At 40.4% G+C, this 17,502-nt stretch overlaps 2 protein-coding genes across 2 annotated transcripts in view; both read left to right on the top strand.

The window, feature by feature from the left end:
* Positions 1–4,453, top strand: part of LOC140346742 (uncharacterized) — a 61,989-nt gene extending 57,536 nt beyond the window's left edge. The window contains exons 17-22 of the mRNA XM_072432925.1: positions 229–328; positions 566–697; positions 1,021–1,107; positions 1,436–1,534; positions 2,799–2,831; positions 3,928–4,453. Coding sequence (XP_072289026.1) covers positions 229–328; positions 566–697; positions 1,021–1,107; positions 1,436–1,534; positions 2,799–2,831; positions 3,928–3,958 — 482 coding nt within the window. The 3' untranslated portion in view covers positions 3,959–4,453. The remainder of the gene's footprint in view (positions 1–228; positions 329–565; positions 698–1,020; positions 1,108–1,435; positions 1,535–2,798; positions 2,832–3,927) is intronic.
* A 3,291-nt stretch (positions 4,454–7,744) lies between these two features.
* On the top strand, positions 7,745–13,909 carry rfk (riboflavin kinase). The gene is made up of 4 exons (XM_072434110.1): positions 7,745–8,260; positions 11,418–11,569; positions 13,386–13,488; positions 13,589–13,909. The coding sequence occupies exons 1-4, from the start codon at positions 8,179–8,181 to the stop codon at positions 13,783–13,785; spliced, it is 534 nt and encodes a 177-aa protein (XP_072290211.1). The 5' UTR covers positions 7,745–8,178; the 3' UTR covers positions 13,786–13,909.
* Positions 13,910–17,502: the final 3,593 nt, after the last annotated feature.

The raw sequence follows: 17,502 nt of genomic DNA on the forward strand, positions 1-17,502 counted from the left end.
GCTGAGGTAGATTAAGCTCTGAATGTTATGAAAAATTTGAGAGGCGAAGTCCTCCACATTTGAGAGACACGTGCTACAAATTAGCGTCTGTGGTTGGACCGTCCCAAGTTAGGAGAGCTTTTTGGACTCCCCTTATGGTTGGACTCCAGACCCTTCTGCATTTGAACAGAATGTAGAAGGCAGACCAGCAGATCTGTGGTATTATGAGTGCTCCTCGTGTTCTGTCAGGTTACTATGAAGAACAGCACGCCATCATCGTGTTTGCTGCCTGCTTTCTCCCGGACAGCGACTGTGACAACTACAACTACGTCATGGAAAACCTCTTCCTGTGAGTATAAGGCCTGCACATGTTCTACTCTCAGTGACCTCTGACCCTGACCCCACGATCTAAACAAACAACAGCCACTTTGCCCTGATGCAGTAGTACAAAATGCTTACTTTTGACGTCTGACGTGGGTTAAGGTTTAGATTAGGTTTAGGACGGCAACAAAACTCCCTGACCTCCCTGTGGCCGCACTCTGACCTCTCTGTGAGTCCTCTGTGACCCCTGACCCCTCTGTGGCAGGTACGTGATCAGCACTCTGGAGCTGATGGTGGCGGAGGACTACATGATCGTGTATCTGAACGGAGCCACGCCGCGCAGACGAACGCCCGGCTTCTCCTGGATGAAGAAGTGCTACCACATGATCGACAGAAGGTACGTCCAGGCAAACGTACTGGACAATTCTTGATGTTGTTTTGAAATATGGGAAAGGTTAAACTTAAATATAGTTAAAAAAAAACAGGGCTCCTGAGGGCCGTGTTCTTTGGGCTACTTTAGACACACAGTTTGGCGATGCACAAAGTGTCCCAAACCCTACATGTGTTTCAATAATAATACATTTATATTGATGAATTAAACAAAACTTAATCAGGAGCAAACCAGGTCTGAAGCCCAATTACACAAGGACTTGGTCAAGGCCTGAAGGTCCTCTTTAATGATGGTGAGTTCATATTCCAAACCCGTTTCTTTCCTCACAGACTGAAGAAGAACCTGAAGATGTTCATTATCGTGCACCCTTCCTTTTTCATCCGGACACTGCTGGGACTCACACGGCCATTTATCAGGTGACACATGCTTTTGTTTGGTCCATAATGAGGTCACCAATTAAAGGACTGGACCGACATCATAATCAACATACAGAACGCAAAAGAAATCACCTTTGGACTTAATTTGAAAATGGACAAACTCGACAGACACTGGACTAAATGGGACCTTTATTTTGGACTTAATTTGCTTTAACCTTCTTTTCTTTAGATGCCACTTCTTCCTTATTTCTAATTTGATTTCTAACTTTTTTTGTCTTCCCTCTGGTCCTGCCCGCTCTTGTTGTTGTTGTTGTTGTAAAAGCTTTAAATACTGTAACACTGACTGCGTGTGTGTGATTGTGTGCAGCTCAAAGTTCAGCAGTAAGATCAGGTACGTCCACAGTCTGCACGAGCTGGGCCGGATCATCCCCATGGAGTACGTGCACATCCCGCCCAGTATCATCAGGTCAGTCTCACACTTCCTAGAGTAACGCAGTATTCTCAAGACTCATTTACGCAGCAGACAAATACATATATGAAACGGGGCATAAACTTTCACATTTTACTATTTAACGCATTTTTGATACTCTCCACACTCTGAGGTGGGAAGATATTTAGTCGAACCCGGGGAGAAGTCATTGAGTAAACTAAGCAATTTGCTGAATGTTCTCCCTGCTCTTCGCCCCACCCCCCCTACACTGTCCTACAAAATCCTTGAAACAAATATCAAAATCATTCAAACTGCTTAAATTGACAAGTAAAATAATAAAACATTCCATATTATGCACTGTAAAACTTTTATTTTGGAGTGGTCCGCCACCTGCTTGTCTCAGAGAAAAGGTCATTGTTTGCTTGGAATGTTCCTGAGTGTGGCATTAACTAGCATTTATGTCACTCAGGTTTTTTTTTATTGTTCAAAAATAAGTTGAAAAACCTTACATTCTTACTCAAAGCAGGATCGCCTCGACACAGATCTGACCTGTAACTCGACCAGGTGGAGATAAGTTTAATGCCGTACTGTGGAACATTCCAGACAAAGCAATCACATCCCAGTTTTGAGGCCATGTGTGCCCGTGCTTACAGCCTGTACTCACTTTCTTAAGGTTTGACGATGACACACGAGCCACTTTCAGGTAAAACAGCTCAAATATCACGCGTTTTTCCAACTCTGGACTAACTCACTGTGGCCCTCCTGGTTCCTCCGCCTCGGGGGCCGCTCTTTTACCTCCTTTAGTTTAACACAGTCACACGTAATGCATCTCGTCTCTCATTAGTTCTTCTGGTTCGGGCAGTGGAGCTTCTCCATGTCGGCCTGTCACAATAATCACTATACTTATAAGAATGATAGAAAGAACTATACATTTTAGGGCTCAATATTTATCATACATATCTTTTTTGTTATTTATTTTCTGTGTAGTGCGATTTGAGCTGTAGAGAGTGGAATAATTAACTTCTATAACTCATTATACGTAGATACTAACTAAGTGTTTCATTATATTTATTCATCACAGCTCCTATTTTAATGACATTGTACATTTAGAAAATACTTTGACTGTGTTTACAGTGGCATTTAGCTTCAATATGACTGTTTCTGGTGATATTTTGTGCATGTTTGTCATGGTGACAGGACCGGTCCTTCTGCTCTGCATGTGGAGTGGCTCTTTGCTCTAGTGTTCACTTTTCACTCCTGCTTTTGTTTCTCTCTCTTTCTTTTCCTTCCGTTTAACCAGACTGGATGCAGAGTTACAGGACACAACATGCAAGTAAGTCAACCATAACGACCTAACTTGTATTTGTATGTATTTGTATTTGTTTTGATTTTCATTAGCTGTATAGGCCCTTTAAAATGTCATCAGAAAATTCAAAATGCGACAAAATGAGGCAAAAATAAGTAGATTATATTATATTTCCGCTGTTTAACGGTGATCAGATTTAAGTACTTATGGTTTTAAGCCTTTACATTAAAAGAGTATTATGTGTCCGACCCTTTTGTCGAGGTGTTACTTCTGCCCTTCAGCTTCCCCTGACCAATCCTGACTAGTCGTCTAATTATGATGGTATTTTGATGATAATGGTTATCTGACAGCTATCTACAGACTAAAAACATATACGAACAAAGTCAAAGTCATATTAAATCAAAGTGTCTAAAAAAGAATTAACATTTTCTTACTTTCATCGGAATACACTTTATTTCTACTACGAAAATAAACATTTGTTACAGTCGGTGACAAATGAATTAATTGTATTTATTGTATTTATTTATTTATACAGAGGAGTACAAGGAAACAGCGTATTTATTTACTCATTAAACCCATGAGTCACTCTCAAATGTTCAGCTCTTCTCCATTCTGCTTTTGTCCTGTAATATCCTTGTATTCTACATAAAATAATTAGTCGACGAATACATATTTTGATTGACTAAACGACTTAAGGACCTGCAGGCCTAACTCTGTGGTACATTTCGGGCAAAACAACATCAGGCCACATTTTAAGCACAAATTTGTTCTAATTTTATCATTTCCACGGCAACAATCCTCATTTCCTTTATCATTCTGAAACCGCTGATACTCAATACCAATGTTGATACCACATTGATAATAAAAAACACAAGATCTTTAGACAGTACATGTCATTTTCAGCCCATCATGTCATTTTTTTTACCATGTGGTGTTCTACTCTCCTAATACAGATCAGATCATTTCAACTGTTCAGAAAAGGTCACTTATACTAGTATCGATGTGTTTTTGATACTTTTGACAGCCCTACTTTAAAATGACCAATTTTTCCTACATTCTTCAGCCCTAGTTTGTTTCCTAATGTGCGCATCACAAATGACTTCACGCGTCGTTTCCCTGACAGGACGGACAGAAAGAGGAGCTCGGCCGTGTGAGCAGCGTTTCCGTAGACGTGCCTGGGTCTGTCGGCGTGTTGAGCTGTGGCGTGCGGTGTGTCGCTGCGCGTTAAGGCTTCAGAGACGAGTGAGTCCGGTGACCATGGCGACCACCGACCTGTACAAAGCAGCGTGGTGGAGAAGTCCTGACCACCTAAGAAAATATCTGTCTGTTCAAGTACCACCAACAGGACTAAAGCAGGTCTAGAACAGGACTCGACTGATAAAACATACATATATTTGTCTCTAAATAGGTTGCGTTCACGTTGTAGACTTTGATGATGTCCTAATTTTGTATTTTGGGTTTGTAACAGAACATTTTATTTATATAGCACTTTTGTGGACATTAAAATATGCTTCAAAAACAATGAAAATTAAATAAATTAAAGACAATTAATCAAACAAACTACACAAAAGATGAAAACAGTAAATGAGTTTTAAAATTAAAAGCAGTTCTGAACCGATGGGGCTTCAGGTTTTGTAAAACTCTGTGGGAGATTCTCGTAATCTCGTAATCCACAAATGTTTAATCTAAATTGGCTAAAAGTTTATTTTTTCAGACCAGAATTTGTTTGTTTATTTGTTTGTTTTTCATTCTTGACCGTTTCTACTGCGGTGAGCTGTCACGTGTTTGCTGTTGCGTCTTGTCAGCTGATTTACATAGGCTGTCTTCCTAACAGTAGAGGCAGGTTGACAGCGCCACCTGCAGTCTAGCATCTTCAGGACAGTATTTCAGGTGTGTGAGAGTAAAAATGCCCCCTCGTCCCGGGTCATCGTCTCGAGGGAAATGTCAATCCCCAATTTAAGTCAGTACTGGAATTCAATCTACAACACAAACCGTGGTCCCTTACTACAGCAACACATGATATCAATATCTTTTACTCTTTAAACTTGTTGATTTTAACTTAAACATAAGCCCAACACAATATATAACTGTAAATAAAGATGAGCAAACAGATCAGTGCAAAAAACCCCGAGGCCAACTCACTTTAGTGTCATATTTAAAGCAGAAATAAGTAACTTTGGTGATAGCACTCCCCCTGCAGAGAACAGACCTAAATTGAGCGTCAAGACCTGCAGTGTGAAGGAAGCCAAAGTCGAAACTGTCAGGACTGAAAAACAAACTGGTCTGAAAACATAATCTAGAAGACCAAAGGAACCGTGTTAGACAGATTTGTTCGGGATTGGATCAACCGACGTTACACATTAAAGGCACATTAAGAGAAGACAGTGACAATTGTGCCAGTTTATGTTTCATGTGGATAAACTGGCCCAGTAATTAGAGATTCGAACCATAAACCAGGTCAAACATCTGTATCTAACTAGAGGCAGTTAAGGATGTTGCGACGTCACGTGAACGCATTCTATTAAACCTATAAAAGAAGCGCAAAGAACCCCGAGTACCACTAGAGGGCAGAACGACCCTGTACTAACAGCTTCTTTCACAGACTACTTTGATTACGCTGCAGTTTTTTTTAATGACCAAACAGTTTGTCGTGTTCTTCTCATGTCTCCACTGTGGATGGTGTTAGCCAATGTTTACAACCATGTTCTTGCTGCAAAACCACTGCACTGTAAACGTGACGTGTGTCTGTGAAGCATGAGGTCCATCTTTCCTGTTTATACTGAACGCAAACCCGCCACAAACTGGGACTAACAACACAACGCAGTAAGTTATACGTCTCATAATCGCATCTCATTATCGAGTTAATCTTCTCGCTGTTGGAGAGACAAAAGCGTTATCCTCACAAAACTTTAACTTATATGAATATTTAGGCTACCGCCTTCAAATATGATTATTTATTATAATTAAAATAGTATTTTCTTTGCAAACACCAGAATGTTTGTCAGTCTGATTATGTGAAAGAAGAACACTTTTCTTGTGTTTTCTCGAGTCCTCCATTGCGTTGCTTTGTCTTTCCATAGTACGGCATTTAAACGTTTCCATCTCCATGGAGTCAAACAGGTGACAACACCACACCAAATCACAGGTCAGGACTGTGGAGAGACGAGCCTACTCACAGTAAAAATAAATAAATTAACAGGTTTTCAGGTTTTCTTTTTCCCCCCTTAAAGCTATAAAACATCTGTAATTTAATAAATGCAAGATAAATGTTTAATGCCATACTGCGCGACATTCCAGGCAAAGCAAGAACTTAGTAGGAAAGTAAATGGCAAACCCTCCACCAGAAAGGTTACATGGTGAATCTTTAACATTAAATCATTAATAATCAGGTGTTATATTCAGAATGTTAGTTAGTTTTAAACTTCTACCGGAGGATTTTTTCTTTATGACCATTTTACTTTTCCGACACGACCGCAAGCAGTGGAAAAATATGACATTTATAACTTATTGCATCCTGTTTTTAATTTCCAGTTGGTCCAGACTTTTCAGGAGATTGGGTTTGTGTTGAATCACTAGGCGCGTTCGGGATAAGCAAAAAACTGCGCGCCGATCGACGGTGAAGTTTCCGGTTCAACCCCATTGGTCCGCGCGAGGCCGCTGGGTGTTTTTTCTACGCTCTCATTGGACACTTGAACCGCCGTCGATCGTCAAGGCGACCCGCAGCTACGAGCTGAACACGAACGCGCCTACTGTGAGCGGCTGTAGTGTGGGCTGAGCACCAGGAGGGGGCAGTGTGCTGGAGCTGCATGCGTTTGGGTGAGTGCGCCCCCTGTGGTTCAGATAAAGACACTGTAGGCATGTGTAGGCATACAGTATAATGTGTAAATATGTAAAAGTACCATTAAACTCGTGACCCTCAAACTCTTGACTTTTATTTTGTAAAACTATTTACAAAATGCTAGACACAGGGATAAATAGGTCTTCATGTTCCCCCTGCCAGTATCAATATCTGATATTTGTCTTTCAGTTCATACAGTATCACTATTGTATCCACAGCAGTAGCAAGGCCTTCAAATTGAATAAAGTTGTAAATGTTGATAAATAATTACAAAATGTGTTTTTTTGGACTAAACACACTTTCATTTATATTTACATCAGGGGATTTCACGTCTAAAAAACAGTTCAATATTGAACCTTTTTAGATTCGATCTTCTAGGCCAACTCCAAACTTTGTTTATTTATATATATTTTTTCAGACATAATTATTCATGGGTTCCAGCTTCCTGTTTATTGGAGATATAGTTTGAGGACTTTTAAAAATATATATTATTTTGTTTTGAATTGCTAAATATTTATCACTCATGGAGTATTTAATAACTATTAAAGAAATAATTGTAAAAAATCTAAATGCTTTGAAACTATTGTATTAACAGAAAAACAGACATTTTAATTAGTAATGTTAAATTCTTAAATAAAATAAGTGGATTCATTACTGATAAATGGGTGATAACGTTTTTTGTATTTTTTTTAGTAATAAAGGCGCATTTGATTATTAATAAACAAAATATATTTTGTTTAAAAAAAAAAAATCTTATATGTCTTTCTTGAACATTCTGTTCCCTTCCTTTTAACTTAAATTGGAAACAAGTTATGTAAATATATATATTATATATATAAAAAATTAAACATGCACTTTTTTCATGTTTTTTATGCATAAAGTACGATTAAGAAAATATTGTTCCTCGATTAATCTTTTTTTTACTGATGAAAAAAGTTACAGAATGGAAAATTAAAAACACAAAGGTTAAACAGCTTCTCAATTCTAATTTTCGCTGCGTCACGTTCCCAAAGCCCCGCCCTCTGAACCACGTGATGCGTTACGTCAGCGGCCGGACTTTGATCTCGTTCCGGGTTTTGGACCTCATCTGCGCTCACACATGTAACAGAGGAACGTCACCGCGCTGCCTTTACAAACGCCACAGAAGAGCAAACCGGAGCGGCACCGGCACGTCACGGCCGTAGCGTTCACGTACACGCTTTAATTCAGAGCATTAACGTGTATTTGAGCTCAAAAGCGGTGTTATAACCCCGATATCAGCAGCAGCTAGCCTCGGCAGCCACAGGTGAACGTTCACTCCGCAGTTGGGTAAAAAAGCGTGGCGCGTTTCCAAGCCAAGGTCGTCGCCGGTGAAGGAACTGCCCGGGTAAATAAAGCATATCTCGCGTGGACTTTGGTCTGGAAAAGGCTCAAACGTCCTAGAATCGGATCGCGCTGCTGCGTCGCTTCTTCCTGGTGTGTTCTTCGCTCGCTCGGAGGTCATCGGTCCGCGCTTCTCCTCCGCCGCCGTGTGTGCGCTCGGACCCGGGGACAGCTATGAAGAGTTTACCGTACTTCTGCCGCGGAGAGGTCGTGCGAGGCTTCGGCAGAGGGAGCAAGGAGCTGGGCATTCCCACCGGTGAGTCCGTCCTCCACATGCCCGGGCAGAGGGGGCTGTGAGCGGGGGTGAAGTGTGTGGATGGCTCCGGGTTCATCACATACTATGGAACAGAAATGTACCGCTGCACGTAAAGCTGGGATATGTGTTGGGAAAAGTATCGTATCGCTTTATGATTATGATTAATCGTATTTTGACAATCGTAATAGTTCTCTGGATTATACAGATTAAAACAGAGATGTGGCATTATCAAATCAAAAGGTCAACAACGAAGCTTATTCAGGTTTTCATCAATATTATTATATTATTTATCTATTTGCAGTCACTATATTTCAACCTTTATCTGTTCTTAATATACAATAGAAATAATCAAATCGATCAGTGTGTCACTGTGATTTTCTTTACTTTTGACAACCCTGTCTCTAAACTAAAACGATACAAATTGCCTCCAATAAAGACCAAAGTGTCTCGCATTATCTCCAAACAAGTGAATAATGGGATATTTATGCTCTTTAGTGTTTAATTATTTGTAAATAACCTAGAAGTCTTCAATCACCATATTCCAAGCTTTATTTGGTTAAAAATGTAATAAAAAATGTCAATCTTTGATAAGAATAATCATTTATTAGTCAACATAACATAGATAACATAATCGTTAGCTGCCGCCCTAATGCACTCTTGGTTAAATGGAGGCGCAGCGTTTATCCACTAAAACATTCAAGGGCAAGCTTTTATATTTGTTATTCCAACATGCAAAAGAACAATATGACAAAGTGAAGATGGTTCAAGGCCCAGGGACGCTTTCAAAGAAGATAAGAGTAACTTCCAATGTACATTACACAATAACATTAGATAATAATGAGAGGCAGGGCAAAGGTCACGCATGTGACTTTTCTTCTGGTTAATACTGGGGGAAATCCTTATAAGATCATTATATTTAATACATTTTTTGGAGTAAATATGTCACTTATTGGCTCTACTAGTATTCATTCATTCATGTCATTTTCTTGGCTGGAGTGATCACATGAAGACGTCCCTCTTGTGGTCCCATTCAGAACTCTGTCCCACATTTAGACAATGTCCCACTGTCTCATTAATGACACAGCAGTTGATTATTTTCATTGCACATTGGGACTTACATATATTTTACCAAATAGATATGGCGACTGAAAACTTCTAGGTAGAGAATATGTACACAGTTATCACTTTTCTAATTTAAAAGTAACTTATGCTTAAAGTGCCACTTGACTGGTTGAACTGCACATTTATGTTTCATAATTTCCTCTGGTTTTGCAATTTTCACACTTTATATGTTCACGTCCTGATTGGACATGATGACATCAACTCGGAAATTCCATAACTGTTTCCAAACCATAAAGTAGAATGACACAAACGTTGTCATTGTTAACTGATGAGGGATAAAATATGAACAACTGTATTTTGTTAAATTCAATTTTGTTTTTGCACTTTTGAAATTAATCCTGGCTAAAAACAGGACAATATTTTGAAGTGTCAAAATTTATTCCTTGTGCCTGATGTCAAAATTGGAAATCTAAGTCTCCCTAGTTGGTAACATTTATACATTAATACATTTATTTTACCAGGCAAAAGCATTTTTACATTTGATAGATCTTGAGCTTTGTCAGAGTTTAATAAAAAAGTTCTATCATTTTGTGTTGAAAAACTTAACCTAAAAAAAAATCAATCAAGTATGTTGTTTAGTATGGATATCGAGTTTGAAATGTTGGTAACATAAGATTCTATTTTTAAGATAAGATAAGCTTTATTTGTCACAATGGGGAGATTCCAGTGTTGCAACACAGATAATGCACTTAAACATGCGATTGACTAATTAAATAAAGCACATTTAAATTGAGTACAATAATATTCCTGTTTCTCTTCAGCCCTTGTGCCTTCCAAATGTATTTACCCATAATTCATTTAGACAAGAATTGTAGCCAGAGATTGTGTAACTGACATTCTGTCACTGTGAACTAAAACTGACCATAAATACAGCATAGTCGTCAGGATAAAAGAATATTTACTGGCATGACATAAATACTTGTTTGTTGTACTTATATTTGTGGATTTTTCTGTTAGAGATTCTAAAAAGCTCTTGATACAAGCGCAGGCTGTAATTATAGTTTCAGTGCCCAACAAGACAACGGCGTTTACATCATTCACTTTTACAAACGTAACATTACATCATCTTTGTGCCATATCGGAGCGTCCACTTTAGGCATGTGCTAGAGTTTGTTCATAGCCCAGAAATTGATTGCTGATTATGAAATCGGTCACAATAAATCTGATCAGTGATAAGCACAGAGAAACACTGTCTCCTGTTTAAGAGAGAGACATCAGAGTGTTTGTGCTGTAATCTCAAATGTTCCAGCTCAAAGAACCAAGAACAGTTCAATCCTAGTTGAAATGGGTAAATTCTAATAGTAGTTTTAGGAATGGACAATATTGACAAATAAAGTTTTTTGTTAAGTCAATATTCAGATTAGTTTAAAGTGCCGCGCGCAAATTTCAAAGAGATGATTTAATAATAAAATGTGTGGCTCTTTACGACATCAAGAACATGAAGAATGAAAATGAACGGTCACTTGACAGACACGTCAAAGCTTGACCGTCACGGATCTGGAAAGAGGGGTGGGGCAGGGCTGTACTTCCCCCCTCTTGTTCACTTTGTACTTGGAACATTGGTCCAGTATATTAGACAATAAGAAACAATCCCTGGTGTTACAATATATGAGATGAAACATAAAATTATCTGCAGATGTTTTATTTTTGACCAAAGCGGACATTTCCATCCCTAATGTGATGCATTGCCTCCATTATATTTGTCCAATTCCTGGGTACAAATTTAATATACAAAAAACTGACATTTTTACTCTTTTACGGATCGTCCCCTTGACTCTTGGAAAGATCTACCCATTTAATTGGCAAAAAGATTCTCTCAAATATTATATGGTTCTCCGTAAAGACTTTTGAGAAAAACTACACCCCCTTTTTCATTCCATAAAGAAAGACCTTGAGTTATGAACTCAAGATAAGATAACTTTTGAGCTGATCTAAATGTCGTTTGATAAATCTTTTAATCATTTCTAGTCACGATTGGTGGATAGCTCTCGTGCCGAGAACGATCCTGTTCTCAGTTTAAATGTGTTTGTTCCAGCTAACTTCCCTGACTCGGTGGTGGAGCATCTTCCCGCAGACATCGGCACAGGCATCTACTGCGGCTGGGCCTGTGTGGGCTCCGGAGACGTCTACAAGATGGTCATGAGCATCGGCTGGAACCCTTACTACAAGAACACCAAGAAGTCCATGGTCAGTGAACGCACCACTGCTCGGTCCCCTCTGCCTCGGTCCCCTCTGCCTCGGTCCCCTCTGCCTCGGTCCCCTCTGCCTCGGTCCCCTCTGCCTCGGTCCCCTCTGCCTCGGTCTCTTGTCTCTTCTGTCTCGGTCTCTTGTCTCTTCTGCTACTTAGTTACTTACACTAGAACAAAACAAGTGTGAGCTACTCATGTTCTGAAATATTTTATAGTTTATTTTGGCCAGGAAAAAAAACAAAAGTTACGAATGTAACTATGGCTCTATGAATCCTGGATGACTGCCAGAGGTGGTGCTTAAGACTGAATGACTGAATATGGGCGTAGTCATGAGGAATTCTAAGTTCAGAACTCTCTGAGTGAACCAGAGTAGTCCAGTAACAAACACATGATGCGACTGTCCTCCAGTGCAGTGCGTCACAGCAGCACCGGATCCCCATCCCAAGAAACGTATGGAAATGAACTCATAGCAACAATGTACTGCATGTCCATCATGCATGTCCACGCACTGGCCAAACCAATGGTAAAGGTGTGTGAAGGCCAAAGAATGCCACAACCAGCAACATGTCATCCAAGACAGTGGTCAGAGGACAGGGCACCCAACAGGGCGCAGGCCCAACAGAATATTATACAATGATGTGGTGCCATACCAAGCAGGAAGGCTGACTGGGCAAAGTGGGGAAGAAAAGGACCAACTTTATGAACAGAAGCCTGCACTAAAAGTCACTGTCAATGCTCACAGCACTTGTGTATTGTGTACACGACCACAGATTCACAAGTACGGTAATGTGATCCTGTGTTGAAATGGACACAAGTTCAGTTTAGTCATTAATCTGGAAAGTGCACATGCAGTTTAAGCAGCAGAGGTTGGGACAAACCCAGCAGAAGGTAAGAGTGTGACGCAGACACTGTCCTCCAGCAAAAATCCCAAAGCTCAGATGCCCTGTCTTCTGTGCAGCCCATGCTGCTGCCATGACGACTGCAGGTCACAGTGCCGTAACCAAGCTCTGCAGAGAGAGCCAATGTCTTGGGAAATCCCTTGGTGAGCTACAGGTCGGAGACCCCTGACTTAGATGGACTTCAGTGTTTAATTTTACAGGAACAGTGCGTGTCGCTATTCCTCACACAGATCTTCAGTGTGTCATTATTCCTCACACAGATCTTGTATTGATGATGGAGAGTGTGACCACTACACAAAGCCTTCTCCAGCTCGTCCCAAACACTCTCACTCGGGTTCAGATCTGTGGTACATTAGTTTCTGCTTCTCCTTATTGACTGTCTCAGCTGAATCACCTGCAGCAGTTCTCCAGGAGCAGGAGATGTATAAAGACTTGAAAAGGCTTGAAACTGAAACAGGACAGCGACTGGAGACTTGACCCAAACTTGAGACTTTAAAAACAAGGTATTGGTCCCTTCTGTCCATTTTAATGTATATATTTGAATCTTTCTTCTTAGTATTGAACTTGGGACTGGGCACATGTAATACTGTACTGCACCCATGGGTGCTGGCTTCCCCTTGTATGTTTCACTTGCAGTGAGTGTGAGAACAGGCTGTGGTGCTTGGTGGAGAGAGAGAGGGAGAGGGAGGGAGAGAGAGGGGGACGAGAGGGGGGGACTATACACACATTCCAGGTTGTACAGACCTTAAAGAACGACGGTCACCTGACACACGTGCTGTTAAAAACAACCGTGTTCGCTCCAATAATGCAGTGAATGAAAGTCTAACTGGGGCTGGACAATATTCTGTTCTTCATTCTTTGTAATAAAAAACCTGACTTTGGCCAGTTCATCCTGAATGTTTGTGTTTCCTGCAGGAGACGCATGTGATCCACACGTTCAAAGAGGACTTCTATGGAGAGGTGCTGAGTGTGGTGATGGTGGGCTACATCCGTCCCGAGTGCAGCTTTGACTCTTTAGGTAACTGACCCGAGCCCCCCGTCCATCCAGCTCCTTCACACTGTTGTAATTGAGTGACTTTTAGGTTTAACCTTCCTTGTGTTGGCTCTTCCTTTGGCAGAGGCGCTGATCTCGGCCATAAACGGAGACATCGAGGAGGCCAAAGTGAAGCTGGACACACCCGAGCACCTCAAACTGAAGACGGACAACTTCTTCAATAGCAGCAGCAGCAGCAGCAGCAGCAGCAGCAGCAGCAGCACCCCCCACAGTCCATCTGTAGCCACTACAGCAGAGAACGGCTTCATCAACGGACACTGACGTTTCCCTTTCAGACGTTTCCATGACGACGTGCATTCACCTGCAGCTTTTATGACTGCTGTGTTTATGAAAAGTTGATCCATGAATACAACAAGATTTAAAAGCAGACATTTTATGCTTTTTTTTAATGGTATTTACTGATGAACTAAAGATACTTCCTTCCTTTTTAAACCGCAATATGGATCCAAACAATTTAAATCGGGGATGTCCAAACTGTTTTGATCAAGGGCCACATTTTGAAAGCTAGAGAAGTGTGGAGCTGATCTTTGGTCACACAATTGGAGACATGCAATCAGAACTATTAAAATGACTTAAATCTAAGAGTGAATAAATGTAATGGTGCATTTGACACCAGACTGTTATTTAAGTTTGGTTTAAAGTCTAGCTGTGAATGTTCCCCAGGAAGTCTGCACATTTGGCCCCTGGGTTTGGACTCGTATAAACGGTCTCATTAAACTCCTGTAAAGGTGCACTATGTACAGTCTCCATGGAGGAAAGTTACATAGTGCACCTTTAAAATCAGCTGCACTGACTGCTGGTCTCTAAGAGACCAGCAGTCACTCATTTTCGTTTACAATGGTTTAAAACGGCATAATATTTAAACATTTGTGTTTCTGAATTTACAGATTTTACAGAGCGAGTAAAGACAGAGCTGTGGACGGGGATAGGAGATAGGTTTCATTAGAAGCTCATATGATTATTTTGAGTTATTTAATGGATGGACCCTGGGCATAGGCTGAACTGAAAGTGTTTTATGCAAATGTTGAGAGACGAGGACGTTTCATGTCCGTGTGCATCTGTCCAGTGTAATCTTCCAAACACGATACGGCTGTTTCAGTGCATTAAAATCATCACATCAGGATTATAAAAAGAAATGACCCAACAACCAAACTATAAATCATTTCTGAACAATTCCGCCCTCTGACCTATGACCTCTATATGCAATGTTACCCCATTCTGTTTTTATTTATTGGTTCCTGACTTTATTTCAAAACTGTTACTGAAGTGAAATTTTGAAAGGAGCCTTCAGGACTCAGATCTGTGCATTTGTTGGAGAGTTTTGTAAATATTAAACGCATAAACCCTGGATTTTAGATTTTAAATATGAATGCTATGATTAAACTATTTAGGAAAAACTCTGGTTTATGTCTTTTTGAATTAAAATATAATGGCAGTTTCTCATTGATGAAACATGTTGCATAACAACTAAATTGTTAAAGGGTTTAGGGTTAAGGTTTAGGGTTTAGGGTTTAAGGTTTAGGGTTTAAGGGTTAAGGTTTAGGTTTAGGGTTAAGGTTTAGGGTTAAGGGTTAGGGTTAAGGTTTAGGGTTAAGGTTTAGGGTTAAGGTTTAGGTTTAGGGTTAAGGTTTAGGGTTAAGGGTTAGGGTTAAGGGTTAGGGTTAAGGGTTAAGGGTTAAGGGTTAGGGTTAAGGTTAAGGTTTAGGGTTAAGGTTTAGGGTTAGGGGTTAAGGTTAGGGTTAGGGTTAGGGGTTAAGGTTAGGGTTAGGGGTTAAGGTTAGGTTTAGGGGTTAGGGTTAGGGGTTAAGGTTAGGTTTAGGGTTAGGGGTTAAGGTTAAGGTTAGGTTTAGGGTTAGGGGTTAAGGTTAGGTTTAGGGTTAGGGTTAGGGGTTAAGGTTAGGTTTAGGGTTAGGGGTTAAGGTTAGGTTTAGGGTTAGGGGTTAAGGTTAGGTTAGGGGTTAAGGTTAGGTTTAGGGTTAGGGGTTAAGGTTAGGTTTAGGGTTAGGGGTTAAGGTTAGGTTTAGGGGTTAAGGTTAGGTTTAGGGTTAGGGTTAGGGGTTAAGGTTAGGTTTAGGGTTAGGTTTAGGGGTTAAGGTTAGGGGTTAAGGTTAGGTTTAGGGTTAGGTTTAGGGGTTAAGGTTAGGTTTAGGGTTAGGTTTAGGGGTTAAGGTTAGGGGTTAAGGTTAGGGGTTAAGGTTAGGGGTTAAGGTTAGGGGTTAAGGTTAGGTTTAGGGTTAGGTTTAGGGTTAGGGGTTTAGGGGTTAAGGTTAGGGTTAAGGTTAGGGTTAAGGTTAGGGTTAGGTTTAGGGTTAAGGTTAGGGTTAAGGTTAGGGTTAAGGTTAGGGTTAGGGTTAGGGGTTAAGGTTAGGTTTAGGGTTAGGTTAGGGTTAAGGTTAAGGTTAGGGTTAAGGTTAGGGTTAAGGTTAGGGTTAAGGTTAGGGTTAAGGTTAGGGTTAAGGTTAGCCATGAGGCTATAAGGGAAATTCCGCGGTCCCTGAAACTGCGCGGCCATTTGACCGCGGCTCTCCAGCCACGGCCTTCCATAAAAAACAAAATGATTGCTTTGTAAAATTACAATACAATATTTTTCCACAAACTAAAGTGTCCGTACATTGGAATATATTCATGGTTTTATTCGAGAAAACAGAATAACCGTTTTGAGCACTTTCATAGCACAAACTGAAACGTTTTTTTCATATTTAAAAAAAAAAACAAAAAAAACGTGTGTTCACTTTTAGGGTCAATTGTCAGTCAGTGGCATTACATTGTCAGAGTTTTTGGAAGACACATATAGTGCCCTCTGCTATCAACATGAATGCTAATTGGGCTAATGCTAATGGGGCCATGGCTGTGAACACAGTTCAAAGGCAGTGAACGGTTTATGGATTTAAAGGATAAATATTCGGCTTTATTGGCTCGAGCCATTCCATGGAATGGAATGGCTCGAGTCTTTGTTCTTGCCAGGTTTATTATTATTTTTATTATTATTCTTTCTTGGTCATTTTGCCAGCATTTTTGACCCCCTGTACATTGATGAATGTCACACATGGGGAAATAGACGCGATCGGCTCGGCCCGAACTCCAATAAAATGGAGGTTGCGAGAACGCCCATCGCAACAGTTCAAAAAAGAAAAAACATGAAACTCTTAATCTTTGGCCTAGGCACATGAGACTGGCACATGAGACTTGGGACAGTGATAGAGCTACCTTTGACGAGTAAAACACACCTGGAAGCATCGCTGTATGATAAACAGGAAGTCAGCCATGTCGAATCAAAGTGGTAATCATAATGGTACTTGTCCTAGGTTTTTCGTCCAATAGAGCTCAAAACAACACTTTTTGCATCTAAATACATTGAAATTTAATAAATATTCAAAAACAGTTGATATTCTTTACGGTCTCCGCGTAACACACCCTCAAAAAAGGCTTGATTTCCTGTTTTTTTCAAGGACAAGTCACGCCTAATAGAAATGCTCTACGGAGCTCATATTTCACTCACTAATGCGTTTTTATTTACGATTGGAAATAATTAATACACAATTTACTCTATAGCGCCCCCTACACATTGTGTGAAAAACTCAATATTGTCTGATTTGTTTGAAACTTATGGATTATATTCTCCTCTAGACGCCATGAAAAAAAGTGCATAGCAGATATTGTGTATTTTCACAATTGGCCAGCAGGGGCGCAATTAATGCTTTCACTTCCTCTTTTATTTTGATGGAACATTTCCTCTCGTGCCGTGGTCATTAGCGTTAGCATCAGCATTAGCGGCGGGTCTCTGTTGCTAGGTGACGGGGGTACAGGGAGTATTAAAGTTTTAAGGTGTTTAAAGAATAAAGTCTAAAGAATAAAGAATTAAGTCTAAGAGAATGCAGTATCGGGGCAATGGTGATCAAAACACGGTCGCGGGGGAAGGCGGTCGCGCGGGAAGGCGGTCGCACGGGTGGCGCGAGCCATCATCGCCGCTACCGTGGA

Source organism: Eucyclogobius newberryi, unplaced genomic scaffold (genome assembly GCF_026437365.1).
Source record: "Eucyclogobius newberryi isolate DKJ021-1_F unplaced genomic scaffold, fEucNew1.0.hap1 SCAF_6, whole genome shotgun sequence".
Taxonomy (NCBI): Eukaryota; Metazoa; Chordata; class Actinopteri; order Gobiiformes; family Gobiidae; genus Eucyclogobius; species Eucyclogobius newberryi.